Source organism: Mesoplodon bidens, assembly GCF_964165515.1.
Source record: "Mesoplodon bidens genome assembly, chromosome: X".
In the NCBI taxonomy this organism is placed as follows: Eukaryota; Metazoa; Chordata; class Mammalia; order Artiodactyla; family Ziphiidae; genus Mesoplodon; species Mesoplodon bidens.
In genome coordinates, this window is record NC_138163.1 from 59,752 (window position 1) to 87,559 (window position 27,808).

Consider the following 27,808-nt stretch of genomic DNA (forward strand, 5'->3'; position numbering starts at 1 on the left):
GCGTGCGCTCTGCGATCCACCCCCGAGACCCGGGGAGGCGGCTGGACTCGGTCCGGACGGTCCGTGTAGACAGCAAGCTGGGGCAGCTGCACGGCTCACCTCTTTGGGGTCTCAGCTCCCAGAGGTCACTGACGGTCCTCCCTCACCCGAGGCCCAGTTTCTTCACAGCCTGTGTTTCATAACTTTTGGCTGCGTTTAGGGGATTCTTTCAAGCCAGTGCGGGGGAGATCCGGTCCCTGTTCCTGCATGTGCGTGAACGGAGTCCGCCGGCACAGAGCCCAGAGAGCTCTGACAGCGTGGGCTGGAGGGAGGGCGATGCTGGTGCTGGGGATGGTGGCGGTGGGCATGGCGACGACGGTGATGATGGAGCATCTCCCCTGCCAGCACGCAGCAGCTCTGGTGGCTACGCTGATCCTGCCTTTCAAAATAGAAGTCAGATCACGTCTCCCCTGCCTAATTCCCTTCAGGGCTCCATTCTCACCCAGAATATAAGCCAGAGGTCCTTGTAATGGCCAGCAAGTCCCCACATTCTAATCTGTGAATCCCCCATCGCCTCTCTTACCTCCTCTGCTCTCTTGCTCACTCCATGCCAGCCACGCTGGCCTCTTGCCTGTGCCCTCAACGTTCCCGGTTTTCTACTGACTTAGGGCTTTTGCACAGTCTGTTCTCCCTGCCTGGAATGTGCTCTCATCTCCTTCGAGTCTGCCCAGATCTCGTCTTCTCGGCCTACTTCTTCCTGAGGCCACCAACAGCCCATCCTCTTCCTGCTGTTCTTTTCCATACGACTCATCACCTTCTACAACACAGTATAATTTACAAATTGACTTTTTATTTCCTGCCTCTTCCCAATAGAGATAACCACTATTCTGACTTCTACCACCATAGAGTATGAAAGTGAATTAAAAGTCTCATGTTGAAGAACAAAAAAATGGAAATGATTTAAAATTTCAAGACGGATATAAAACAGTTAGGATGCATTTGTTTATACAAAGGTAAACAAAAGATAAAACTCATTGAAATGGAGGTTTTGACCATGAAACAAAGACCAGAACAACAGTGCTGGATGGAAGCCAAATGGCTGTGATAAGGCAGAGGGGACGCGTCCCATGGATTGTTCTGCCTTCCCCATGGAGCTTCCCCAGGAACCGATGTCTGTAGGCGGCGGCGGCAGAGTGGGGTCAGGTTCGTCATCATCCTTGTGGGGCTCCAGTGACCTGGCAGCCTTGATTGTCCCCGAGGCTCTCCAGCCCCCCTCTGCCATCGGTGAAGTGCCCGTGGCGCGGAGCCTGCGTCTCAGCTCTGCTGTCTCCCATCGGGCCCCCTGCTGCGGCCAGCACCACTGCCACTCTTTTTTTTTTGGTGGGGGGAGGGGCTACTAAATTATTTTATTGTAAGGAATAGTAGAAATGAAAGAACTTAAGTGGGTGCTTTGGTACAACTTATAGAAAAGGTTAAGGTAACCACGACATTCATGCCCCGCCTTGGCGACCAGGGAAGTCACCCCCACCCCGAGGCTGGCTCATTGTCACCGTGTTCCAAGGTGTGCTTGTCAAAGAGAGACAAGCTGGTGTCATCGTCACCCAGTTTGTTGATGGATCTCACCTCTTATTCAGCTGATGAGTCTCAGTGAAATGACACAAGCGGGGGTTGTGTTGTCAGTCGTCACTTTTTTCCAAGTGCAACACATTCTGTTGCATTCAGCTGCTTGCTCTCCAAGTCGTCATGGTTTAATTTCTTGATTTCATGACGATTTTGGGATTCAGCCACCTTGTTGGTTCTGCCCAAACAATGTCGAATAGGAAGAATTTCTGGAAACAATTAAACAATACAGAAATACATACTATCTCTTCTTTTTAAAGCATAAATGAAATCTGAATATATTTACTGTAATACAACTCGTTATCCTGAGATCACACCACCACCATTCTTGCCTGCCTCTAATCTGTTCTCCACACGAAGTCAAGTGGTCTCTTAAAAAATGTAAATCAGATAGTCAGTTCCTTGCTAAAAACCAATCTGACGACTTCTCTTCGCACTTGGGATAAAATCTAAATTTCTTAGCATAGCGTGCAAGGCCCACTGGGATCTATCGTGCCTACATCCCTTATCCTTCTTTTATTTTTCTTCCGGTTTTATTGAGATGTAATTGACGTACAGCACTGTATGAGTTTAAGGAATACAGAATGATCTGACTTACACACATCGTGAAATGATGACCACAGTAAGTTTTGTGAGCATCTATCATCTCATGTAGATACAACATTAAACAAATAGAAAAAATATTTCCTTCTGATGAGAACTCTTAGGATTTACTCTTGTTAACAGCTTTCGTATATGACATGCAGCACTGTTATTTATATTTATCTTGTCCTGCACTCCATCCCTAGTACTTATTTATCTTAGAACTGGAGGTTTGTACTTTTTGACCACCTTCAGACCTTCATCCAATTCCCCCTCCCCCAATACCATACTCTCAACTAGGAGTGAAAGTGCAGAGTCCTAACCACTGAACCACCAGGGAATTCCCCTTCCTATTTTACTTCTGTCTGTAATTTTTATGGTTTTTAGTGAAATCTTGCATAGCTCATTAATGTATTCCCATGCATTTGTTATTTTTTACGTGAGTGCCAACGGTATTTTACTTTAAATAATTTCTTTGCTGTTGCAATCAAATAAATTAGCTTTATATTTTGATTTTGTATCTACCTTTTCTAAACTATATATTTATTTGCATTTTCTTTGTATACAATCATATCACATGCAAATACTAATAACTTTGTTTTTCTTTTATAACATATCTTTCATTTTCTTTTTCTTACGTCACTGCTTGGGGTAGGAGGCCAGGACATCTTTGAATAGTAGTATTAATAACAGGGACCCTTGTCTTATTCCCGATCTCACATGGAAAGCTTCCAGTGTTTCACCATTCTAATGTGGTTTGCAGCAGACTTTTATAGACACCATTCATTAGATTAAGGACATTCTCTGATATTCCTACTTTGCCAAATGTTATTTTTTAAAATCATGAAAAGGTATTGAATTTATTGAAATATTTTATGATCATGTGATTTTTTTCTCCTTTATCCTGTTAACGTGAAGAACTTCACTGGCCAATTATTTTTTGCAGTATAGTTGGTTTACAATATTATATTAGTTTCAGGTGTATAGCATAGTGATTCAGTATTTTTACAGATTATACTCTGTTAAAAGTTATTACAGGGACTTCCCTGGCAGCCCAGTGGTTAGGACTCGGCGCTCTGACTGCCGGAGCCCGGGTTCAGTCCCTGGTTGGGGAACTGAGATCCTGCAATCTGCGCAGCATGGCCAAAAAAAAAAAAGTTATTCCAAAGTAATGGCTATAATTCCCTGTGCTGTACAATATATCCTTGTTGCTTATCTATTTTACACATAGTAGTTTATACCTCTTAATCCCCTACCTTATCTTGCCCCTCCCCCTTTCCCTCTCCCCAGTGGTAAACACTAGTTTGTTCTCTATATCTGTGAGTCTGCTTCCGTTTTGCTATAATACATTTATTTGTTTTATTTTTTAGATTCCACATACAAATGATATCATACAGTATTTGTCTTTCTCCGTCTGACTTACTTATTTCACTAAGCATAAGAGCCATCCACATTACTGCAAATGGTAGAATTTCATTCATTTTTATGGCTGAGTAATATTCCATTGTACATATGTACCACATCTTCTTTATCCATTCCTCTGTTGATGGACACTTAGGTTGCTTCCATGTCTTGGCTATTTTAAATACTGCTGCTGTGAACATTGGGGTGTATGTGTCTTTTCAAATTAGAGTTCTCATTTTTTCCTGATATTTGCCCAGCAGTGGGATTGCTGGATCATATGGTAGCTCTAGTTTTAGTTTTCTGAGGAACCTTCATGCTATTTTCCATAGTGACTACACCAATTTACATTTCCACCAACAGTGTACAAGGGTTCCCTTTTATCCACGTCCTCACCAGCCTTTGTTATTTGTTGCCTTTTTGATGATGGCCATTCTGACAGGTATGAGGTGATACCTCATTGTGGTTTTGATTTGCATTTCTCTAATAATTAGAAATTTGGAGCATCTTTTCATCTGCCTGTTGGCTATCTGTATGTTTTCTTTGGAAAAATGTCTATTCACTTCTTCTGCCCATTTTTAAATCAGGTTGTTTGTTTTTTTGACATTGAGTTTTATGAGCTGTTTATATATTTTGAATATTAAACCCTTGTTCGTCATATCATGTGCAAATATTTTCTCTCATTCTGCAGGTTGCTTTTTGTTTTGTTGGTGGTTTCCTTTGCTGTGCAAAAGATTTTTAAGTTTAATTAGGTCCTGTTTGTTTATTTTGCTTTTATTTCTTTTCCTTAGAAGTTGGATCCAAAAAATATTGCTATGATTTATGGCAAAGAGTGTTCTATGTTCTCTTCTAGGAGTTTTATGGTTTCAGGTCTTGCAGTTAGGTCTTTAGTCCATTTTGAGTTTATTTTTGTATATGGTGTGAGGAAATGTTCTAATCTCACTGTTTTACATGTAGCTGTCCAGCTTTCCCAGCACCACTTATTGAAGAGACTGTCTTTTCTCCACTGTATATTCTTGCCTCCTTTGTTGTAGATTAATTGACCATAGGTGTGTGGGTTTATTTCTGGGCTCTCTATTCTGTTGCATTGATCTATGTGTCTGTTTTTGTGGCACTATCATTCTGTTTTGATTAATGTAGCTTTGTAGCATTGTGTTAAGTCTGGGAGGGTTATGCCTCCTGCTTTGTTCTTTTTCCTCTGGATTGCTTTGGCATTTCAGGGTCTTTCATAGTTTCATTCAGGGTCAAAATCCATATGAATTTTGGGATTATTTGTTCCAGTTCTGTGAAAAATATGGGTATTTTGATAGGGATTGCATTAAATCTGTAGATTGCTTTGGGTCCTACGGACACTTTAACAATATTAATTTTTCCAATCCAAGAGCGCAAGATATCTTTTCATTAGTTTGTATCATCTTCAGTTTCCCTCATCAGTGTTGTATAGTTTTCAGAGTATAGGTCTTTCACCTCCTTGGTTAAGTTTATTCTTGGTTATTTTATTCTTTTTGATGTGATTTTAAACAGGACCATTTTCTTGCTTTCTCTTTCTGATAGTTCATTATTAGTGTATAGAAATATGACAGATTTCTGTATATTAATCTTGTATGCTGCAACTTTGCTGAATTCATTTATTAGTTCTAATAGTTTTTTGTGGAGACTTTAGGGTTTTCTATATAAAGTATGTCATCAGCAAATACTGACTGTTTTACTTCTTCCTTTCCAATTTGGTTGCTTTTTATTTCTATTTCTTGTTTGGCTGCTGTCGCTAGGACTTCCAATACTCTGTTAAACAGAAGTGGTCAGAGTGGGCATCCTTGTCTTGTTCCTGAATTCAGAGGAAAGGTTTTCAACTTTTCACCGTTAAGTATAATGTTAGCTGTGGGCTTGTCATAAATTCCCTTTATTGTGTTGAGATATGTTCCCTCTATACCCACCTTGAAGAGAGTTTTTATCATGAATGGATGTTGAATTTTGTCAAATGATTTTTCTGCATCTATTGAGATGATCGTGTGATTTTTATCCTTCCTTTTGTGAATGTGGTGTATCACATTGATTGATTTGCGAAAATTGAACCATCCTTGTGTTTCTGGAATAAATCCAACTTGATTCTTTGATGGTATATGATCCTTGTTATATATTGTTGGATTTAGTTTGCTAATATTTTATTAAGGATTTTTGCATCTATATTCATCAAAGATATTGACCTGTAATTTTCTTTTTTTGTAGTGTCTTTGTTTGGTTTTGGTATCAAGGTGATGGTGGCCTTGTAGAATGAATTTGGGAGTGTTCTGTCCTCTTCAATTATTTGGAATAGTTTGAGAAGGATAAGTATTAGTTCTTCTTTATATGTTTGTTAGAATTCCCCTGTGAAGCCATTTGGCCTTGGAGTTTTATTTTCTGGGAGTTTTGGGGTTTTTTTAATACAAATTCATTTTCACTACTAGTGACTGGTCTGTTCAAATTGTGTGTTTCTTCTTGTTTCAGTCTTGGCAGGTTGTATATTTCTAGAAATTTGTCCATTTCTTCTAGGTTTTCCAATTCTTTGGCATTAACTATTTGTACTATTCTTTTATGATTTTTTAAATCTCTCTGGGATCAGTTGTTATTTCTCTTGTTTCATTTATTTTGTTAATTTGGGCCCTCTCTCTTTACTTCTTGGTGAGCCTGGCTAAAGGTTTATGAATTTTGTTTACCTTTTCAAAAAAGCAGCTCTTGGTTTCATTGATCTTTTCTATTGTTTTTTGATCTCTATTTATCTCCTCTCTGATCTTTATGATTTCCTTCCTTCTGCTGACTTTGGCCTTTGTTTGTTCTTCTTTTTCTAATTCTTTTAGATGGTAGGTTAGGTTGTTTATTTGAGATTTTTCTTGTTTCTTGAGGAAGGCCTGTATTGCTGTAAACTTCCTTCTTAGAACTGCTTTTGCTGCATTCCATAGACTTTGGAGTGTTGTGTTTCCATTTTAACTTGTCTCAAGTTATTTTCTGATTTCCTCTTTGACTTCTTCATTGACCCATTGATCTTTATTAGCATATTGGTTAGTCTCCACACATTTGTGCTTTTCCTATTTTTCTTTCTATAATTGATTTCTAGTTTCATACTGTTGTTGGAAAAATACTTGATATAATTTCTATCCTCTTAAATTTGTTGAGACTTGTTCTGTGGCCTAGCATGTGATTTATCCTGGAGAACATTCCATGTGCACTTGAAAAAAATGTGTATTCTGCTGTTTTTGGATTGAATGTCCTGTAGATATCTATTAAGTCCAACCAGTCTATTGTGTCATTTAAGACCACTGTTGCCTTACTGAGTTTCTGTCTGGATGATCTGTCCATTGATGTCAGTGGGATGTAAAAGTCCCCTACTATTCTTGTGTTACTGTCAATTTCTTCCTTTATGTCTGTTAGTATTTGCTTTGTATATTTAGGGGCTCCTGTATTGGGTGCATATTTGTTAATGAGTGTAATATCCTCTTTTTTTATCGATCCCTTTATCATTATATAGTGTCCTTCTTTGTCTTTTGTTATAGCTTTTGTTTTAAAGTCTGTTTTGTCTGATAGAAGTATTGCTACTCCCACTTTTTTTGTTATTTCTGTTGGCATGAAATATTCTTTTCCATCCCTTCACATTCAGTCTTTGTGTGTCTTTAGCCCTGAAGTGAGTCTCTTGTAGGTAGCATATTGAAGAATCTTGTTTTTAATCTGATCAGCCAGCCTATGTCTTTTTTTTTTTTTTTTTTTTTTTTTTTTTTGGTATGCAGGCCTCTTACTGCTTTGGCCTCTCCCGTTGTGGAGCACAGGCTCTGGACATGCAGGCTCAGTGGCCATGGCTCATGGGCCCAGCCGCTCCACAGCATGTGGGATCTTCCCGGACCGGGGCAAGAACCTGTGTCCCCCACCTCAGCAGGCAGACTCTCAACCACTGTGCCACCAGGGAAGCCCCAGCCTATGTCTTTTGATTGGAGCATTTAGCCCATTGACATTTAAAGTAATTATTGATAGATATGTATTTATTTCCATTTTATTGCTTGTTTTTGGTTGTTTTTGTAGGTCTTCTCTGTTCATTTCTTCTTTTTGTGTCTTCCCTTGTGGTTTGATGATTTTCTTTAGTTTATGTTTGTGTTCCTTTCTTTTTAGTCTTTGTGTATCTATTGTAGGTTTTTCATTTGTGGTTATCATTGGGTTCATATATGTTGACTTATAACTGTATCTACTTGTTTTAAACTGATAGTCATTTAAATTCAAACAAATTCTAGAAGATTTACATTTTTTACTCCCTTCCCCCACATTTTGCGTTTTTGACGTCATATTTTACATCTTCATGTCTATCCCTTAACTCTTTATTGTAGTTATAGTTGATTTTATAATTTTTTGTACCGTAATCTTTGTACTGGCTTATTTAAGTGGTTGATCCTTAGTCATTACTATATATTTGCCTTTCCTAGTGGGATTTTCCTTTTCCTATAGATTTTTCCTTCTTTTCTGCTTAGAGAAGACCTTTTAACATTTCTTTTAGGGTAGGTTTAGTATTGATGAACTCTTTTAGTTTTTGCTTGTCTGAGAAGCTCTTTATCTCTCCTTCGATCCTAAATGATGATCTTGCTGGGTAGATTATCCTAGGTTGCAGGTTTTTCCCTTTTAGGACTTTGAATCTATCACTCCACTCTCTTCTGGCCTGCAAAGTTTCTGCAGAGAAATCAGCTGATATAGCCTTATGGGGATTTCCTTGTAAATGACTATTTTTCTCTTGCTGCTTTGAGAATTATCTCTTTATCTTTAACTTTTGCCATTTGATTATGATATGTCTTGGTGTGAGTCTGTTCGGGTTCATTTTGTTTGGGACCCTCTGTGCTTACTGTACAGGAAGGAAACAGGATATCTGTTTCCTTCTTTAGGTTTGGGAAGTTTTCAGCCATATGTTCTGCAAATACATTTTCAATGCTTTTCTCTCTCTTTTCTCCTGGAACCCCAATGAAATGAATTGTTGGTATGCTTTTGCTAGTACCTAGAGGAATGGAGTTTTTTATATGCTTTGATCCAAATCAAATTAGACCCCTTTGGCAAAGAAGCTTCTGGTCTTCACAACTTGCCTTGCCCTGGTAGAACTACTTCTGAGTGAGCTGGTGAGGGGTATGGGAGCACCCCAAGCTAAAATGCCACAGATTCTCAGTGTTCTTACCGGATTCCAGTAGTTGTTTTTCATTTCTTCAATAAATCCTTCCCAGTATAATATGCAACAATTTTGTTGTATGCTTTTGGTAAATTTTCAGAGTCCCCAGATAGTTGTGCTTGACTTTTTAAAAATAGTTTTGTACACTTGTATAATTGTTTTTTGGAGAATGGCTTTTCTGAGCTCCTCATTCAGCCATTCCAGTAATACCACCTTCCTCTGTTTGCTAATATTTTTGTGGAGTGAAGTAGAAAAGAATAGCTTTATTGCTTTGCCAGGCAAAGGGAGCTGCAGCAGGCGAATGCCCTTAAAACTGTGTGTCCCAACTTGGAGAGGGTAGTGAGAAGTTTTACAGTAATGGTTCAAAGAGGGTGTGACATTTGTTAATATTTTATTTAGGATTTTTGCATTGTTAATCATAAGTGATATTAGTCTGTACTTTTCTGATATATTTTATGTTTATCAGGTTTAGCTACCAAAGTTATACTTGCATCATAAAAAGAATTAGAAATATTCCTTGATTTCCTAAACTCTTGAACAAATTTGTGAAGCATTGGGACTGTCTGGTCTTTGAAGTTTTGGTAAAATTGTCTGTTGAAACCATCTGATCTTCGTAACTTTGTCTATTTTATTCTTTGGAAATTTTTTGTGTCAATTTTGCTGTAGTGTATTTTTTGGAAAATTATCCATTTCATCTAGATTTTAAAATTTATTTGTGTAAAGGCATGCAGAATTGTCTCTTTTAAAAAAATTCCTCTGTTTCAATGATAATTTTTTCCTTGTCAATTCTTATTTTGGATATTTGTGCCCCCCTCTTTTATTGATTAGATTGGCTAGTCGGTTGCCTTTAGGTTAATTTTTTTCCCCAGGAAACCAAGATTTTGATTTTTTAAAATTAATTCCACTATTTCTCTGTACTCTATTATTTTTTGCTTTTATCTTTATTTTATCATTTCTTTTCGTTTTCTCTATTGTGCTTTTTTAGCTTTGAGCTGGTTATTTAATTCATCTGTTTCATTCTGTCATTATTATTGATATAATGTTTTAATAGATTTTACATTCTGGGTAGAATTGACCATTTATTTATTCCAGGTACTTGATGGGCCCTTTCAATATTAGATTCAAGTGTTACTTTATTTGTGGACCTTTTCTTGGATTATGATTTCAATATTTTGTAAAATTAATTTTTATTGGAGAATAGTTCTTTACAATGTTGTGTTAGTTTCTACTGCACAGCAAAATGAATCAGCTGTATACATATACATATGCCCCCTCCCTTTTGGACTCCCTTCCCGTTCACGTCACCACAGTGCATTGAGTAGGTTACCCTGTGCTATACAGTAGGTTCTCATTAGTTATCTATTTTACACATAACATCAATAGTGTATATATGTCAATCCCAATCTCCCAGTTCATCCCACACCCCCCTTCCCCCTTGGTGTCTATACGTTTCTTCTCTACATGTGTGTCTGTATTTCTGCTTTGCAAATAGGATCATCTATACCATTTTTCTAGGTTCCACATATATGGGTTAATATGTGATATTTGTCTTTCTCTTTCTGACTTACTTCACTCTCTGTATGACACTGTCTAGGTCCATCCATGTCTCTACAAATGACCCAATTTCATTCCTTTTTATGGCTAATATTCCATTGTATATATGTACCACATCTTCTTTATCCATTCCTCTGTTGATGGACATTTAGGTTGCTTCCATGTCCTGGCTATTGTAAATAGTGCTGCAATGAACATTGGGGTTCATGCCCCTTTTTGAGTTATGTTTTTCTCTGGGTATATGCCCAGGAGTGGGATTGCTGTGCTGGGTCACATGGCAGCTCTAATTTTAGTTTTTTAAGGAACCTTCATACTATTTTCCATAGTGGCTGTATCAATTTACACTCCCACCAACTGTGCATAAGGGTTCCCTTTTCTCCACACCCTCTCCAGCGTTTGTTATTTGTAGACTTTTTAATGATGGCCATTCTGACCGGTGTGAGTAATACCTCATTGTAGTTTTGATTTGCATTTCTCTAATAATTAGTGATGTTGAGCATCTTTTCATGTTTTTTGGCCATCTGTATGTGTTCTTTGGAGAAATGTCTATTTAGGTCTTCCACCCATTTTTTTATTGGTTTTTTTTTTTTTGATATTGAACTGCATGAGCTGCTTGTATATTTTGGAGATTAATCCTTTGTCAGTTGCTTTGTTTGCAAATATTTTCTCCCATTCTGAGGGTTGTCTTTTCGTCTTGTTTATGGTTGCCTTTGCTGTGCAAAAGCTTTTAAGTTTCATTAGGTCCCATTTGTTTGTTTTTATTTCCATTTCTCTAGGAGGTGGGTCAAAAAGGATCTTGCTGTGATTTATGTCAGAGAGTGTTCTGCCTATGTTTTCCTCTAAGAGTTTGATAGTGTCTGGTCTTAATTCCATCAATCTCCATCACATCTTTCTGAGCTGGGAGTTATTCTCTTGCTTTAAGATGATGTTGACTCTTCAGTTTGTTTCTCAGAGGCAGCCTGGCTTTTCACATGTCTAAGTTCTAGGAAGACATTTTGCTCTGGTCCCCACGTGCTGAGGGCCCATTTTGGTGGTGTTCCCCACCACCAGCCACCATCTCCTCCTGTGGGCTCTCGCAGTCCGGGGCCCCTGACTTTCCTCCTTCTCCACTTGCTCTCTCTCAACATGAGCCAGTGCTCATCTTCCTACTCTTTGAATATTGAGAGTCTCTAGGATTTTATATTTAAACTTTTCTCAACATTTACAACCTAGATCATCTCCTCTACTCTTAGGTTTTGACTGTCATCTCTAAGCAGGTCTCATTTGAATCGAGGCCCATATATCTTGCTACCTTCTGGACATCTCCTATTTCAGTTCAACAGTTATTCTAAGTTTATGTCACATCCGTCTCACAAATGTCTGATCCTGGATTCATCCAGCTCTCCTCTCTCTCCGGATCTGTTCCTGAGGCGCTGACTCTTGCTTCAGAAGTTCATGGTCACCGATTCGCGCTGCTGCTCTGCAAAGGCTTTTATTCACCCCGTGCTCCTGCTCATCACAAGGGCTATTTCATGCCTGCTCCCCTCTCCTCAAACCTCCAGCTCTGTCTCTACCATCTCTAAGTGCAGAAAATTCATGTAACAAATGCAACGAGCATTTGTTAATTACTTGCTCTGACTCTCCCCAGTTCACAGAGAGAACTGAAGCCGTCATACAGCAACCTCTTCAAAATCTGGTCCGCTTTCCATCTGTGGGGGGAAGGTGTTCTGACTGCCCAGCTAGACTCAATAGCAAGTCTCTCTCCCTCTCTGGAGCTGCACACAGGGCCCTGAGGCGCATAGGTACTTGGAGCCTAGTTTCAACTGATGTTGTCCGCATTTTTCACCACCCTGCTTGTTTCTTGCAGGTGATGTAGAAGGCCAATCTTTAAGACACCGAGATAAGCGGCTAAGTTTAAATTTGGTAAGTTTGGTACTTGAGTTTCTTTCAGCCTCAATTTTTACCAAAAAAATACCCTGACCTACTTATGTTCCCATGATATCTTTTGAGACAGCACTGTGAATCTCTGAGGAGCCCTCCAGTCTCCCATCAAGGCTTAAACTTGTCTGGGAGCTACTGGACTTTGTGTGCTGTGAGGACCCTGCCAGTTCTAATGGTCCAGAGGCTTCCCCAAACTTGGGGTACCTGCTGAAGTCATCACATGATACTTAAAGCATTTGCATAAATTCATTAACCTCTGTCTTCCAGCATGAGATCTAGGCGAATCATCACCTACCTCACATGATAAGTCCAGAGGCAGAGCTTGAGTTAGAGGCTTGTCTGACTTTCCTAAGAAAATTCAAAGTTATTCTTGGATAATCTGCAACTGAAATGCCATGTGCAGCCGAGGCTGCCCACTGGAAGCAGTTTCCATGGCTATTCTGTGCTTTCCCTTGCAGCCGTGCAGGTTCTTCCCGATGTCCCTTCCGGGTTCTGCCAGCACTGAGGACAGTTACATGCCCATGAGCCCCCAGGCCACCGCCTCTGCTCTCGGACCCCACTGCAGCCCTGACGACTACATCCAAATGAGCTCAGGAAGCATCTCCAGCCCATTGCCCGAGCTCCCGGCGGACCTGGAGCCTCCCCCCGTGAATAGAGATCTCAAGCCTCAGAGGAAATGTAAGTCACTTCCCCAGGCCTGCTGTGCGGGACTGGGGAGCAAGGTCTGGTGGCCGTGTGGAAAAGCTTCCGTCCTGACCGTCTCTGGGAAGGGGACACTAGAGAAACCAGCCCAGGGGCCTGGGAAGCACAAGGGCAGGGAGAAATGGCTGGGATTGAGTGGGGAGGGCTGAGGAGCCCTTCTGCCCCAGATCCTAAGGATAAAAGGAACCGGGGGACTTGCAATCACTGTGGCCTGGCAAATGCAGCCTCTGAAGCCAAGTTCATTCCAGAGGACTCATCTTTGGCTGCTTCCCTAACAAAGTCCCAGAAATAAGTGAGGATGGGTGAGAATGGAACCCACCTGTCCTCTCTTTGTTTAGACAGCACTTAAATGTAATCACAGTGTCCACCTTGTGTAAGGCAGCCAAGAATGGCCTTTGACACTGATTCCTGAATGTAGACCTGGTCGTATGCCACGTCGCTCAGTGCCCTGCTAGTGCCTGGCAGAAGAGGTGTGTGGGGCGGGGGCATGTGGAGATGAGCAGCCGGAACCGGCAGGGAGGAGGGCGAAGAGGGGACGAGCAAAAGCAGGTCAGAGTAACTTGCTAACTTCCTTTTTCGCTCGTCGTCACCTGCCCAGTAGGGCTGGGCGATTCCAAGGAAATACCTGGTACCGTGACCGTGACCCCTGACAGTCCATTGGCTCCATCGCCGCCTCTGCTGCTTCAGGTGGCCACGCCCAGAGCTGGAACTAAGTCGTCTGCTTATGTCCAGTCCACTCCAGCCTCCCTCTCTTCAATTCGAGTCAAATCACATTTCTGGGGGAGGCACAGATGAGGAAGCAAGCAGGGAGAAAGATATGTCCAAACCACCTGGAAGAAAAATAGTTATTCAATAGGTACTAAATAGGAGAACAGACCCTGTCTCGTGAGCTTTAGAGGAAATAGCCATTCAGGCTGGCCAGAAACCATTTCACAGGGACCTGTAACTTTGAGGTAGATACTGTTGTTTTGCTCAGTGACTTTTCTGTAGCAATGCTGTGCAACAGAACTTTCTGTAATGAAGAAAATGTGGCTGTTGAACAAGTGAAACGTGGCCAGTGCAACTGAGGAAGTGAATTTTTAAATTTCATTTAATTTTAACGTATTTAAATTTCAATAACCACATGTGGCTAGTGGCTACCACGTTGGATGTTAGAGCTCTAAAAGACCTAGTGATGGAGGTGCAGAGATTTTGGTTGGACGTGTGGTTGTGGATTAATTGGGACACCTGGGCCGGGAGGGGCTGGTTCTTACACGTGTGGCTCCAGGGATGGACCCTGTGGCCCAAGTGAGAGAGGCAGGGGGTGAAGCCAGGAGGCGGCTGGTCAGTGAAGCCAAGGCCAGGGTGCATCACAGCCAGGAGAGACCTTCTCCCCGGGGACTACACGACGCATATGTCCTTTCCAGCTCAGCACCTGGCAGGTCTGAGGCTCCTGGGAAACTGATTGAGCAGCACGGAAGTCACTGGCAATATGGAGCGGAGTTAAACACTCTCCACCTGTGTGGCCTAGTGAGGAAAGAGCTAGAAGACCAAGCAATAGAGGAATACACTCACGGCCAACTCAGCAAGGCGGGCAGCTAAGGCAGAATGGGATGCCGAGGCTACTGCAGTGAACAAGCCAGAAAACCCTGTGCTCCCAGAACGTGGTCGGTCTAGAGCCGAATGAGATCATCACAGCTGAATGTATCATCACGAAGTGGGCGAGTGCTGTGAAGGGTAAGCACAGGAACTCATGAGAGCCCATGAGCTGGGCCTTATCTTGCCTGGAGGTCAAAGAAGGCCTTCCTAAGCAGGACATGTTGAGCTGAGATCCGAAGATGACTCTAACTAGACAGACAGATGGGGAAGAAAGGTACAGTTTCAGTTTGGGACACCTAGAACCATGCCTGACAGTGAGTTCTCAATAAGTGTGTAGTGACTGGATGTAAGCCCAGCTGATGATGTGGCCACTGGCTCGGTGGTTGTCCCCTCTACTCCCAGTGAGGCAGGGAAGAGTAGGACAGCACAAAGCATGCTCATCATCAGCACTGCTTGTAAGTAAATGTGGATCTGATGGAATGTCATAGTTTTATATTCTTCAGTTTCTGGCCTTGAACCCCTGAGAACTTACCATGTTGGCTGTCATGTGTTATCTTGTAGCACGGTCACCTCCCCTGGACCTGAAAAGCCTCTCCACCATCCGGGAACACACGGCTCTCACCAGGACCCGCACTGTGCCTTGGTGAGTCTTTGATTGCTCATAGGGGCCTCATCTGGTGCACTCCCAGCGTTACTCAGGCCTCGGTGGTTAAAGGTAGTCGAAGCCCACTGGATCTAGCTTAAGCCGAACAAGGGATGGGATTTATTATCTCGAGCTGGAAGTGTTTTGTAGGTCACAGAGGAAGGACCATAAGTGAGTCTCCCAGGACAATGGAATCGGGAATGAGAGTGCTGCTGGGAACCTGTCTCTCACGTCTGCTTCTCTGTTGCACAATCCTCACGGCCTGAGATAGCTGTCCCTTAGATCCTTATTTACATGCTACAACCCTAGTACCAACAGAGAAAGTTCTTTTTCAATCCCAATTCACATGGGCTCAGTAGACAAACCCCAAAATGTATCTGCACTCTCTCATCTCACCTTGTAGCAATTTCAGAGTCCTTGTAGGAATTTCAGAGTCCTGAGCCTGGCCTGGGAGTTTCTTAGTTCACCCTATATGCCGCAGGACACAGTGGCTCTGTAAAGCAGAATTCTGCAGTGAACTACATTTCCAGACAGAAGTACAGAGCCTTGGCCTCTGCTTCTGACTTGGGAGTATGATGAAAGTGGATTTGTAGTCTTGATCTCATCCTATCAAAGGAATGACCACACTTCCTTACTTTTCCTGGTTACTCTGAATGGAAAGAAGAGAGCCTCAAAGGAGCGTTTTTGTTCTGTTTTGTTTTTCTCTAAATGATATGATGCCTTGGTCTCTTTCTAGAAAGCTCATGAGCTGTGTCACATGGAGGGCCTGGAAAAAAATAGCCTTTGAGAATTGGGAACCCTTTGCCCCATAGCAGGATGGCAGCTGTGGGGTAGTCTCTCTCCTGGTTCAGGAATTGCTTTGGCCAGGAGGAGGTTGCATGGGGAAGCGGGGGCGAGGGCCGAAACCCCAGAGGGGCCATGTCAGTTCTTGGCTGGCTTTCAGAGCAGCTGTAAGACATTGCTTTGACCTCATCTATATTTCTGTTCTTAGCAATCGAACCAGCTTTCTCTCTCCAGAAAGAAATGGTATTAATTCTGCAAGATTTTTTGCCAATTGTGTTTCCAGAGAAGAGGAACAAAGCTACATGCAAATGGTAATCCTATATTTTTCACACTCTTCGTATTCTTCACCCCAATCTATATTCTTATCAGTTCACTATAAAGGAAACATAGCATTCAGAAAGTCCCGTGCAATCTTAAAACAATTACTTGACTGTAATACCAGCTTACAATGTTTTCCAGACGGGGAACAAGTTGTTATGAAGTCGGTTTTCTTTCCTGCGATATTCAGCTCCTCGTACCATTTTGAGGCCACAGTTTTAAGTGTACCCAGGGCTGCAACGTGTAATGGGAAAATGGAAATGCTAGCGGTTCTTTTCACCATGGCTGGGATATCGTGTTTGACCGCAGTAGCTTTGTAGCTCCCTGTATGTCCAGAGTCTAAGCTGTGAAAACTCACACATTGGATGTTCCCGTCCACCACACCACCGGGTAGCCCTGCCCTGACTGCCTCCGAACCTTTACCAAAGATAAATCACTTAGAGTCCCGTTGGGAGGGTGGCCCAGTGTCCCGGGTCATGGATGGGTCTAGTCTCTGGAGACTCCTGGTAGAGTCTTTCTGTGGCCCAGAGTGCACAGAGACCCGATATCTCGATCCTTTGATGAACGATTTATGGTTCAATCTCTCCTCCTGCCCTGTGTTGTCCCTTCCATTCTCTCTACTTTGGATTCTGTTGAGAATGGGTTACTGAAGAGAAAGAGGGTCTTTTAGCACCTCTGGCAATTATCAGGCCCTTTAGCCAGAACTTTAAAATGTAGGGAACTCTAGAGAGAATCTCTGTTTAAACTATGAAATTTTGAAAAACAGATCTTAGAAGGACAGTGTTCAAGGCACTGAGACTATATACTTTTCAGAAGAGAACTCTGCCTTCCTATACGTGACAATAACAGGCATTTACAATTCTCAAAACAGTCATCTCCAGTGAAGCAGCAATTAAATGCTTCATTTTGCCTTTCTATTTGACAGATTGTTCTGTGAGTACCCATATGCAGGTGGAAAGTGACTCATATCCAGTCTGCTGTGGTATTCCCAATATTTTTCACACTTAGTAATGGCCCTTGGGAAACCTCTAGAAGAAAACACTCTTATAAAAGATACTGCCCAGCTGTGCTTTGTCTCCAGAGAACAGAGAAGGGAAGTGAATCTATAGCCTCATAGAAGCAAGTGCAGAGTCATTCCAGACACTAACCGTTATTTCTGATCTTTGAGGTTGTGAGAAAGACCAGTGTTTCATTAACAGCATAATTCAGGATTGCTTTCTTGCCTGTATATAGTCATTGATTAATGACTCTCTCTGTACATTACTAGGCAATATGACCCAGTAGATTAAGAGCCCAGAAAACTGGCTGAAGGAAGGTAGCTCTGAGGGAACCACCACATAAATGAATTTAAAGCCTTCCCACCTCATTCAATTGTGTGTTTTAAATTCAGTAATATGATATTTTCAAATGACTTTGATTTACATTATTTCACTTGTTCCACAAAACAACCCATTTGGTAGACAGAACTAATATGATTCAGTTTCGATTTTGCACATAATCATATGCATAATTTTTTTCTCTTTGAGGACAAGTTCTTATCTGAATGTAAAAATTTAGGCTAGGGGCTGAAATACAAGTTTTGTTTTATTAAAGTCACCTATTCTTCCTTAGCTACTTTATTTTTTAATGAAATATGGTTGACGTTCAACATTTTGTTTGTCTCAGGTGTACTACATAATGATTGACATTTGCATACATGAATGAAATGATCACCATGATAAGTCTAGTAAGCATTTGTCCCTCCATGACTTACAACAATATTATTGATCCTGTTCCTTACACTGTAGAGTACATTCCCATGGGTTATATAATGGGGGTGTGTACCTCCAAATCCCCTTCACTTTTTCCGCCCACTCCTCACCCCCTCCCTTATGGCAACCACCCATTTGTTCTCTGTATCTATGAGTCTGTTTCCATTTTTTGTTTTTGTTTTTGTTTTTGTTTTTGTTTTGGCTGCATTGGGTCTTCATTGCTGCACGCGGGCTTTCTCTAGTTGCGGTGATTGGGGGCTACTCTTCATTGTGGTGCACGGGCTTCTCATTGTGGTGGCTTCTCTTGTTGTGGAGCACGGGCTCTAGGTGCATGGGCTTCAGTAGTTGTGGCTTGCGGGCTCAGTAGTTGTGGCTCGTGGGCTCAGTAGTTTTGGCTTGTGGGCTCTAGAGCGCAGGCTCAGCAGTTGTAGTGCATGGGCTTACTTGCTCTGCAGCATGTGGGATCTTCCCGGACCAGGGCTCAAACCCGTGTCCCCTGCATTGGCAGGTGAATTCTTAGCCACTGTGCCACCAAGGAAACCCCTGCTTTTTGGTTTTTGTATTTGTTTTATTTAGATTCCACGTATGAGTAAGATCATGTAGCGTTTGTCTTTCTCTGACTTATTTCACTTTGGCATAACAGCCTCTAGATCCACCCATGTTGTCATAATGGCAAGATTTTTTTTTTTTACTGGGTAACATTCCATTGTGTGTGTCTCTCTCTCTCTCTCTCTCTCTCTCTCTCTATATATATATATATATATATATATATATATATATATATGCAAATGTACATATACACACACACACACATATATATATACACATCCGTATACCACATTTTGTCCATTTATCTGTTGATGGACACTGAGGTTGCTTCCATGTCTTGGCTATTGTAAATAGTGCTGCAGTGAACATGGGAGTGCATGTATCTTTTCGAATTAGTGTTTTTGTATTTGGGGGGGATAAATACCCAGAAGTGAAATTACTGAATCATATTTTTAATTGAGGAACCTCCATACTGTTTTCCATAGCAGCTGCACCACTTTAGGTTCTCACCAACAGTTTAGGAGGGTCCCCTTTTCTCCACATCCTCACCAAATTTGTTACTTGTGTTCTTTTGATGATGGCCATTCTGACAGGTGTGAGGTGATGTCTCATTGTGGTACTGATTTGCATTTACCTGCTGATTAGCGATGTTGAGCATCTTTTCATCTATCTGTTGGACACAGGTATGTCTTCTTTGGAAAAATGTCTATTCAGGTCCTCTGCCCATTTTTTAATCAGATTGTTTTTTTGATGTTGATTTGTATTTGTTATTTGTATATTTTGGTTATGAACCTCTTGTCAGATGTATCATTTGAAAATATCTTCTCCCATTCAGTAGGCTGCCCTTTTGTTTTACTGATAGTTCCCTTTGCTGTGCAAAAACTTTTTAATTTGATGTGCTCCCTTTTATTTATTTTTTGTTTGTTTTTCTTTCTCTTGCCTGAGGAGACATAACCAAAAAATATTGTTAAGACCCATGTCAAAGAATATACTGTGTGTTTTCTTCTGGGAGTTTTATGGTTTCAGGTCTGGTATTTGTCTTTCATCCATTTTGAATTTGTTTTTGTATATGGTGTGAGAAAGTAGTCCTGTTTGATTCTTTTGCATGTAGCTGTCCAGTTTTCCCAACATTTATTGAAGAAGCTGTCTTTTCTCCATTGTATATTCTTGCTTCCTCTGTCGTAGATTAATCGACCATACAAGTATGGATTTATTTATGGAGTCTATTCTGTTCCATTAACCTATGTGTCTGTTTTTTTGCCAGTACCGCAGTACTTTGATTATAGTATAGTTTGAAATCAGGGAGTGTGATTCCTCCAGCTTTCTTCTTCTTTTTCTTTCTTTCTATATATATATTTTTTGCTGCACCCTGGCTTTCTCTAGTTGCAGCGAGCGGGGGCTACTATTTGTTGAGGTGTGCAGGCTTTTCATTGCAGTGGTTTATCTTGTTGCAGAGCAGGGGCTCTAGGTGCAAGGGCTTCAGTAGTTGTGGCTCGCGGGCTTCAGTAGTTGTGACACACAGGCTCAGTAGTTGTGGCGCACGGGCTTAGTTGCTCCGCAGCACGTGGGATCTTCCCGGACCAGGGCTCGAACCCGTGTCCCCTGCATTGGCAGGTGGATTCTTAACCACTGCACGACCAGGGAAGTCCCTGTTCTATGTTTTAAAATTTGATGAAGCACTTCAGTAGGCAAGGTACCGTGAAAACCACATGACCACCATATAAAAATAATCTTAAAATGGTAGAGAATATAGTTTTAAATGTATTTTTTAAATCCAAAACTCAACTGCCAAGAAAGGAAAGGGGATCTCTCAGGCCAAAAATATTGAGAAATTGCAAATCTTGAGAATCAGTAGGAATTACAAAAAATAAAATCACATAAGGAAGTAAGTCATTATTAGAAATATTAGATTTCACATATAAAATAACTATGTTTTATATATTTAAAAAATAAGATGAGGAGTTGAAAGTTGGACTGAGTCACAAGATACTATTTAAAAATGACCAGGTGGGGGCTTTCCTAGTGGGGCAGTGGTTGAGAGTCTGCCTGCTGATGCAGGGGACGCGGGTTCCTGCCCCGGTCGGGGAAGATCCCACATGCCGCGGGGCGGCTAGGCCCGTGAGCCATGGCCGCTGAGCCTGCACGTCCGGAGCCTGTGCTCTGCAACGGGAGAGGCCACAACAGTGAGAGGCCCGTGTACCACAAAAACAAAACCAAAAACCAAAACCAAAACCAAAACAAAAACTGACTCAAGTAAAAACAGAAAACACAAATTATTAGGGAAACTGAATACGTAGGGAAATTTTTACTACAAAGGATCACGAGGCCCCCAAGACTTTACAGAAACTTTCTATCAGAAGGAAGCGATCATTGCAGTCTTATATAAGCACCTCCAGGGAATGGCAAAAAGAGGAAATATTACCCAGCTTATTTTATAAAGCTAAAATAACTTGATACCAAAACAAATAGCACTAACATAAGTAGAAAACTTTATAGCAATCTCACTCATTCATGCAGGTTAAAAAATCCTAAGCAAGAATAAGTCCAACCAAATCTTGCACGTGAATGTTCATAGCCTCGTTTTTCATAATGGCCAACCAGTGAAAGGAACCGAAATGTTCACCAAGTGATGAATGGGTAAATAAAATGTGGTCTGGCTACACAGTGGAATGTTATGCAGCCATACAATGAAATCAGATATCCATGAAACAACAAGGATGAACCCTGAAAGCAATACGCTGAGTGAAAGAAGCCAGTCACAAAAGACCACTCTTTGGGATTTCTGGACCCAATTCCAGGATGTGTGTGTGTGTTGGTTGGGGTGGGTTCCCACATAACACCAAGCAATTCTCGGACACCGGCAGGGTGTCCAAGGATTCAACTCAATTCTGACACTTTCTACCAGGAGGTAGCATCAGATTCCACAGGTTAAGGGTTCAGTCCTACAGGACTGCCCACCCCTTCCAACTTCAGCTGCTAGTCACAATCCCAGGTTGTTATCTGTGCTTCTGACTGACTGGCTACAGATTGGAGGTTCCCATGTCCCCCTCCTTGGGTTTGACTCATTTGCTAGGGCAGCTCACAGAATTCAGGGAAGCACTTACTTAACATTTACTAGTTTATTATAAAAGGATATGATAAAGGATACAGATGAACATCCAGATGGAAGAGATGCACAGGCCGAGGCATGAGGAAAGGGCCCAGAGCTTCCACGCCGTCACCAGGGGCCACTCTCTCAGCACCTCCAGGTGTTCACCAACCAAGAAGCTCTCTGAACCCAGTGCTCTTGGGTTTTATGGAGGCTTCATGATACCGTATGACTGGTTAAATCATTGGCCGTTGGTGATTGAGTCAAGCTCCAGCACCTCCCCACTCCCCGGAGATCGGGTGGGAGCCGGGGAGTGGGACTGCAATTTCCAAGCCTGTGATCTCATGGTTGGTTCTCCTGGCGAGCAGGAGGCACGTTGTTAGGTGCCACCTGAAAGTCACCTCGTTCCTATAGTGAGACATCTCTGTCATTCTCAACACTTAGGAAATTCGAAGGGTTTTGGGAGCTGTGACCCAGGAATTGTGGACTGAAGACCAACTATATATGAGAAATAAATATTTGGTCATCTGAATGACCAAATATATATTTCTTGTAAATCACAGTATCACAACCACATATTGTATGATTCCATTTGTATCACATGTCTAGAATAGCAAATTTATAGAGACAGAAATTAGATTAGTGGTGGTTGCCTAGAGCTTGGGGAGATAGTGGGACTAGGGGATGATGGCTAAGGGGTGCAGGATTTCGTTTTGGGGTGATGAAAATAATCTAACATTGAGGTGATGATTGCACAAATATGTGAATAGCCTAAGCACCACTCCCCGGAGGCTGACCACTGTGGCTTCCCCTCTCCTACTCCACACAAAAGATGAAGTGTAGTCTCTGGAGAGAGTAAAACAAGGGGTCTCTGCCCTGTGGGGTGCTAGACACATCTGACCAAGAATACTAGGCTAAAAACAATGTAAGTAAATATGCACAGTAGATACACGAGCCTTTCCCAAACCCTTTTCCAGTGGCTCTCTCCCAGAATGTTGACAACCAGACCTTTACCCTTGGGTCTAGAGATTCGAAGACAGTTCTCTGACCTACTTGAGCAGCCCAAGAGGCGAGACATGGGTCATAATATTAGGGGCTCCCCAAGAAAATCGTCCAGCTAGGTCACCTTGCAGTGAACCCCACAGCTGACAAGCACCACCAGATCAGCGTTTTGGTCTTCCACACTTAAATGTGAGCAGACAGCCAATGATTTGGTCAGACATCTCAGGGAAGCTCTAGCATAAAGACAGAAACCAAACAAACGGACTGGAGGAAATGAAAACTATGCCAGAAGGAGAAACATTTTTTAAAAAATCTATTGTTCCATATATATGTGTCAGCATACAGTATTTGTGTTTCTCTTTCTGACTTACTTCACTCTGTATGACAGACTCTAGGTCCATCCACCTCATTACAAATAGCTCAGTTTCGTTTCTTTTTATGGCTGAGTAATATTCCATTGTATATATGTGCCACATCTTCTTTATCCATTCATCCGATGATGGACACTTAGGTTGCTTCCATCTCCAGAACATAGGGGTAAGACAGGAATAAAGACACAGACCTACTAGAGAATGGACTTGAGGATATGGGGAGGGGGAAGGGTAAGCTGTGACAAAACGAAAGAGCGGCATGGACATGTATACACTACCGAACGTAAGGTAGATAGCTAGTGGGAAGCAGCCGCATAGCACAGGGAGATCAGCTCGGTGCTTTGTGACCGCCTGGAGGGGTGGGATAGGGAGGGTGGGAGGGAGACGCAAAAGGGAGGGGATATGGGAACATATGTATATGTATAACTGAGTAAATTTGTTATAAAGCAGAAACTAAAAATAAATAAATAAATAAGAAAAAAAATCTATTGTTACAAATATTCCCTGAGAGATGAGCTGTTACAACCATAAATTAAAGGAATCTATCAAGTCACTCAAGCACATTAACATGCTAAAGGAGAGAAGTGATGTGATTGTCTCAGATGCAGCAAAAATATTCAGTAGAACTGACCACCTATTCACATATGGGAACGTGATATGTGAGCAGAGGCTGCATTACTGGGGAAAGGAGGGTTGCCCATGTGGGATACAAACAGAACAAAAGGGAATTAATTGTATCCCCGGGTCACCACCACATGTTAAAATCAGTTGAGGCTAGATTATTGCTTAAATGTAAAGGACAAAACTTTATAACTTAGAAGAAGATGTGGGAAAACAAATTACAACCTCAGCATAGGAAGAATTCTTTAAACAAAATACAAGAGCAAGCTCCTCAGGAAAATATTGATATATTACATTGAAAGCGAGAACAGTTCTTAATTTAAAAAATACCAAGAAAAACCCACTGTAGACTGTGATGGGCTATTAGCAACACACATAACCAACAAATGATTAGTCTCTTAGATGTGTGAGGAAGTACGGAGGAAAATCAGAAAAATACAAGCACTTCAGTATAAAAGTTAGCAAAACAAAAACAAACCTAAACACATAATTCACAGAAGAGAAAAAAATAAATGACCCATAAACATATGAAAGGATGGCCAATTAATTAAATTATCAAGGGCGTGGAAAATCAAATCACAGTAAAATACCATGTTCGACATATCAGGCTGGTGATAGTCAAGTTGAAGGGGCCCACATCCCAGGGACACCCTAGAAGTTCTTCCACAGGTGCATGAATGCTCACAGCAGCATTGCTTGTAAGAGCCGCCAAACTGGAAACAACTCAAATGTCTGTTGTTGGTAGAACAGTTAAATAAATTATGCAATGGAATCATGTATGCTAAGGAAAATGAATGAAACAGGGCATTGACATGGGTGAATGTGAAGTATGTAAATGGAGCGCAAATTGAAGACACCACAAGTGCATACAATACGGTTCTACTGATAAAAGTTCAAAACAGGCAAAACAAAACAGTAGGCCACTTAAGGACATTCATAAAACCATCTTTGAAAAGAAAAGTGGTAAACACCAAGTTCAAGATAGCACTCACCCCCTTGGGGGGCAAGAAGGCAGCAGTAGAAGGGGGCCCTCGGCATGGGCCGTGTGTGTCATGTAGTGGTGGTATATTCTGAAGCTGGATGGTGATGCCATGGGTGTGTGTTGCACACGTTATCACTGTTTGTATTGTATAAAGTATCTTTAAATGCATTTGGGATGTCTTTACTAAAGCTTTCATAAGTGTGATTGACCTTTTCAGGATTTAAAGTCTCTAAGGCATCATGGGCCTGTCAGATCCCTAAAATGATTTCTTCTTGGGGCAGATTTTGGCCGACTGCTTCAATGGTGAATGAAGGCATAGCCTCCTGTGCAGGCCAAATGGGCTGTATTGTATTTCAAAGCCAGCTCTCCTTCCGAGGTGCAGGCTGAGCTGCACGGGACTCATCGGGCCGCTGTTGTCCAACGGCAGCTGCTCCTCCCCTGGCCAGCCCGGCCAGAAGTTGGTAACCCGCATCCTGTGACGTTGGTTTCTAGGAGGAGCACGGAGAAGCCAACTTGCTGAGCAGTGGAGCTCTGACGTGGACGAGGAAATTCAGCCTGGACTATTTAGCCCTGGACTTCAACTCAGCGTCACCAGCCCCTGTGCAGCAGGTAGGAAGTACTCTTGAGTCTGAGACTTGCCAGGAGATCCCATTTCGGTTTGGATTTTGTTTGGATGATTCCACCATGGATGTTCTCCTTGCAAAGTCTTAAACCTACAGACACGTACAGTGAAGAATCTTAAAATCAGCCCTAATTCTGCCTCCCAGAAGTCCTGGTGTATTTCCCTCGGGGGTGGGTTCTTTGCACGTCTATGTGTAAATGTATGTAGTATTCGTGCTCTTCAAATCTTGGACCGTAAGGTTTGCTGAGAAATTGCTCTGGCAGAGATGAGGGTGGGGTAGAGTGTAGTCCAGCCATAGGAAGGGCCTGCTGAGGAAAGAAGTAACAGTCCCGCTTGGCTAGACTCTGGGGAGTGGTGACGGAGCTCTCAGCTGGCTTTGAAACAGCTCCGTAAAGGGCCTCAAGTGCCAGGTTGGGCAGTTTTGACTCCTTTGAGCGGCATTCTTGTCTGTGGAGTGCTCAGCAGAAATAACGCCTACGTTGAAGCCTGTCGTGAGGATTAAGTGAGTTAATACATGTCAGGGACCTTAGCCATTGACCGGTGTCACTCACTGCCCAGGGGAAGCCATGGAATGAATGGCTGGTAAGCAGTGGACGACAGCTAAATAGTTTTTAGCACGGGATGGTCATAGTCTAGACTGCGCTAACAATGTATTGTTTGATGAGAAAAATCACCTGCTGAACAGAATATACAGTATAATTTCACTTTGTGCGTGTGGAGAAAAAAAGAGTCTGGGGGGCTTCCCTTCCCTTTGGCTGAATGACCTCCCACTTCTCCTTTACCTTTCATTTCATTCCAGACACCTAAAATGATACTCCAGCAAAGCTGGTCAGCAGGATAGACAGATAAGCCCAGACGGTGCATTAGTCAGCTCTGGTCAGCTGTGCAGTGAAGACAAGCCCCGAATCTCTGCGGCTTTCGACCGCAAAGGCTTCTCAGTTGTGGCCTGTGGGACAGTCCATCACGGTCCCCACGTGAGGCATGCCGGCGTCGTGGCAGGGGAAAACGGGAGAGTGCAGGATCACAGGACGCCTGTCTTCTCTTTAGGAGGGGCACCCGTCACCCCACGCACATTATATTGGCCAAGGCGAGTCAGCTGGCTAGAGCCAAGTTGAAGGGAGCAGAGGTGAGGAGAGATTTACACACGTTCACACGCAGCATGACGTTTCTGCAAGTGACGACCCAGGGGGGAGGGCCAGCCAATACTCGACACTGTAATCCACCAGAGACTGACTGACGTTGTGCCGAATTTTTAAATTTGATGGAATGAAACCTTTTTCTTCTCCCCCTTCAGAAACTTCTCTTTTCAGAGGAGCAAAGAGTAGACTATGTCCAAGTGGATGAGCAGAAGACGCAAGCTCTCCAGAGCACAAAGCAGGAGTGGACGGACGAGAGGCAATCCAAAGTGTGACGGGGCTGGGCTGCGGGCAGGGGGCTCTGAGGGAGGCCAGCCCTTGTCACCGGCCACACTTGCCCCTGCCGAGCCTCAGGCCGGTGGACTGGGATGTAGAAGACTCCATTCGGGCAGGGTGGGAACAATCAAAGCAAAAGTGGCATTAGAAATCTTCTCCAGTGGAGCCCTTGACGTGCAGATTGGAGCCAACAGGATGACATCTTTTGACTCCAACGCCTGAAGTTTCGATCTCTCTCCTGTGCTTCCACTGGAATCATAAATGACCCTAGGAGAGATGCGCCTGGACACCATCTTGTCCTCACCCCTGAAGACACAGTGCAAGACACCAAGCCTAGTGATGGTGGCAGAAAGACAATGCGAGTGACAGGAGCCTTGAGTCCCGAGGTCCGTGATGGGCCTATCAGATGACACTGGTGGCTCTAAGGACAGCGTGCTTGAGCAGCCACCTGTGGCTGGGCGTCCCACTGCTGTTGGCCTTTTCCTGGCATGCTTTCACACGCATCGTCTCATCTCTTCCCCTCAAAGACCTCGGAAGCTAGGCTTGGCGGAGATCACCGCTCCCACTTTGAGGAAAACAATACCAAGCACCAGAGAGGGGAACGCTTGACCCAAGATGACTCATGGAGTGAGACAGCAAGTCAGGCTCCTTCCGCCGTCTTAAGGCTGCGTCCGTCGCTTAGGGTAACTTCGGAGACGCGTGGGAAACACGTGCAGACACGGGATGACTCATCATCTCCTGTCCCTTTCATAGGATCTCGAGCAGGTGCTTGTATACTTGAAAGGTATGCCTGTCGAGCCAGGGTTTCTTTGTATGGTCTTCAAACAGGGCACTCTAACATAATCAGCAGTTACCATTAGAGACACCTCCCGACAGTCAGTGTGAAATCCGTTCTTGGTTCACATGGTCCCCTTGCCGTGTGTGTCCCGTGAGCTGGCTAATGCTGGCAGAAGAATCTTTGCCACCTCGGGGAAAGCTATCCCTGGCCATCCTGTGCTGCACTCAAGCTTCTGAGTGACAGTTATGATCCAAAACAAAGCCAAAAAACAGACCAAACGCCGGTGACTTCAAGTCTCAGGTTTCCTGGCTAATTTTCCCTTCTGCTTTAGTGGTGACGAGCCCCTGAGACTGCACACGTTCCCCGCAGGCAATGAAGGCATCTT

General features: G+C 42.7%; 1 protein-coding gene across 1 annotated transcript; it reads left to right on the top strand.

Moving 5' to 3' along the window:
- Nucleotides 1-1,148: 1,148 nt before the first annotated feature.
- Nucleotides 1,149-27,782, top strand: LOC308608850 (GRB2-associated-binding protein 3-like; the record flags this gene model as incomplete). Its single annotated transcript, XM_081222175.1, has 7 exons — nt 1,149-1,263; nt 12,150-12,205; nt 12,682-12,901; nt 15,065-15,146; nt 16,138-16,240; nt 25,104-25,220; nt 26,528-27,782. 7 exons carry the CDS (start codon nt 1,149-1,151, stop codon nt 26,642-26,644), a joined length of 810 nt encoding a protein of 269 aa, XP_081078301.1. The 3' UTR covers nt 26,645-27,782.
- Nucleotides 27,783-27,808: the final 26 nt, after the last annotated feature.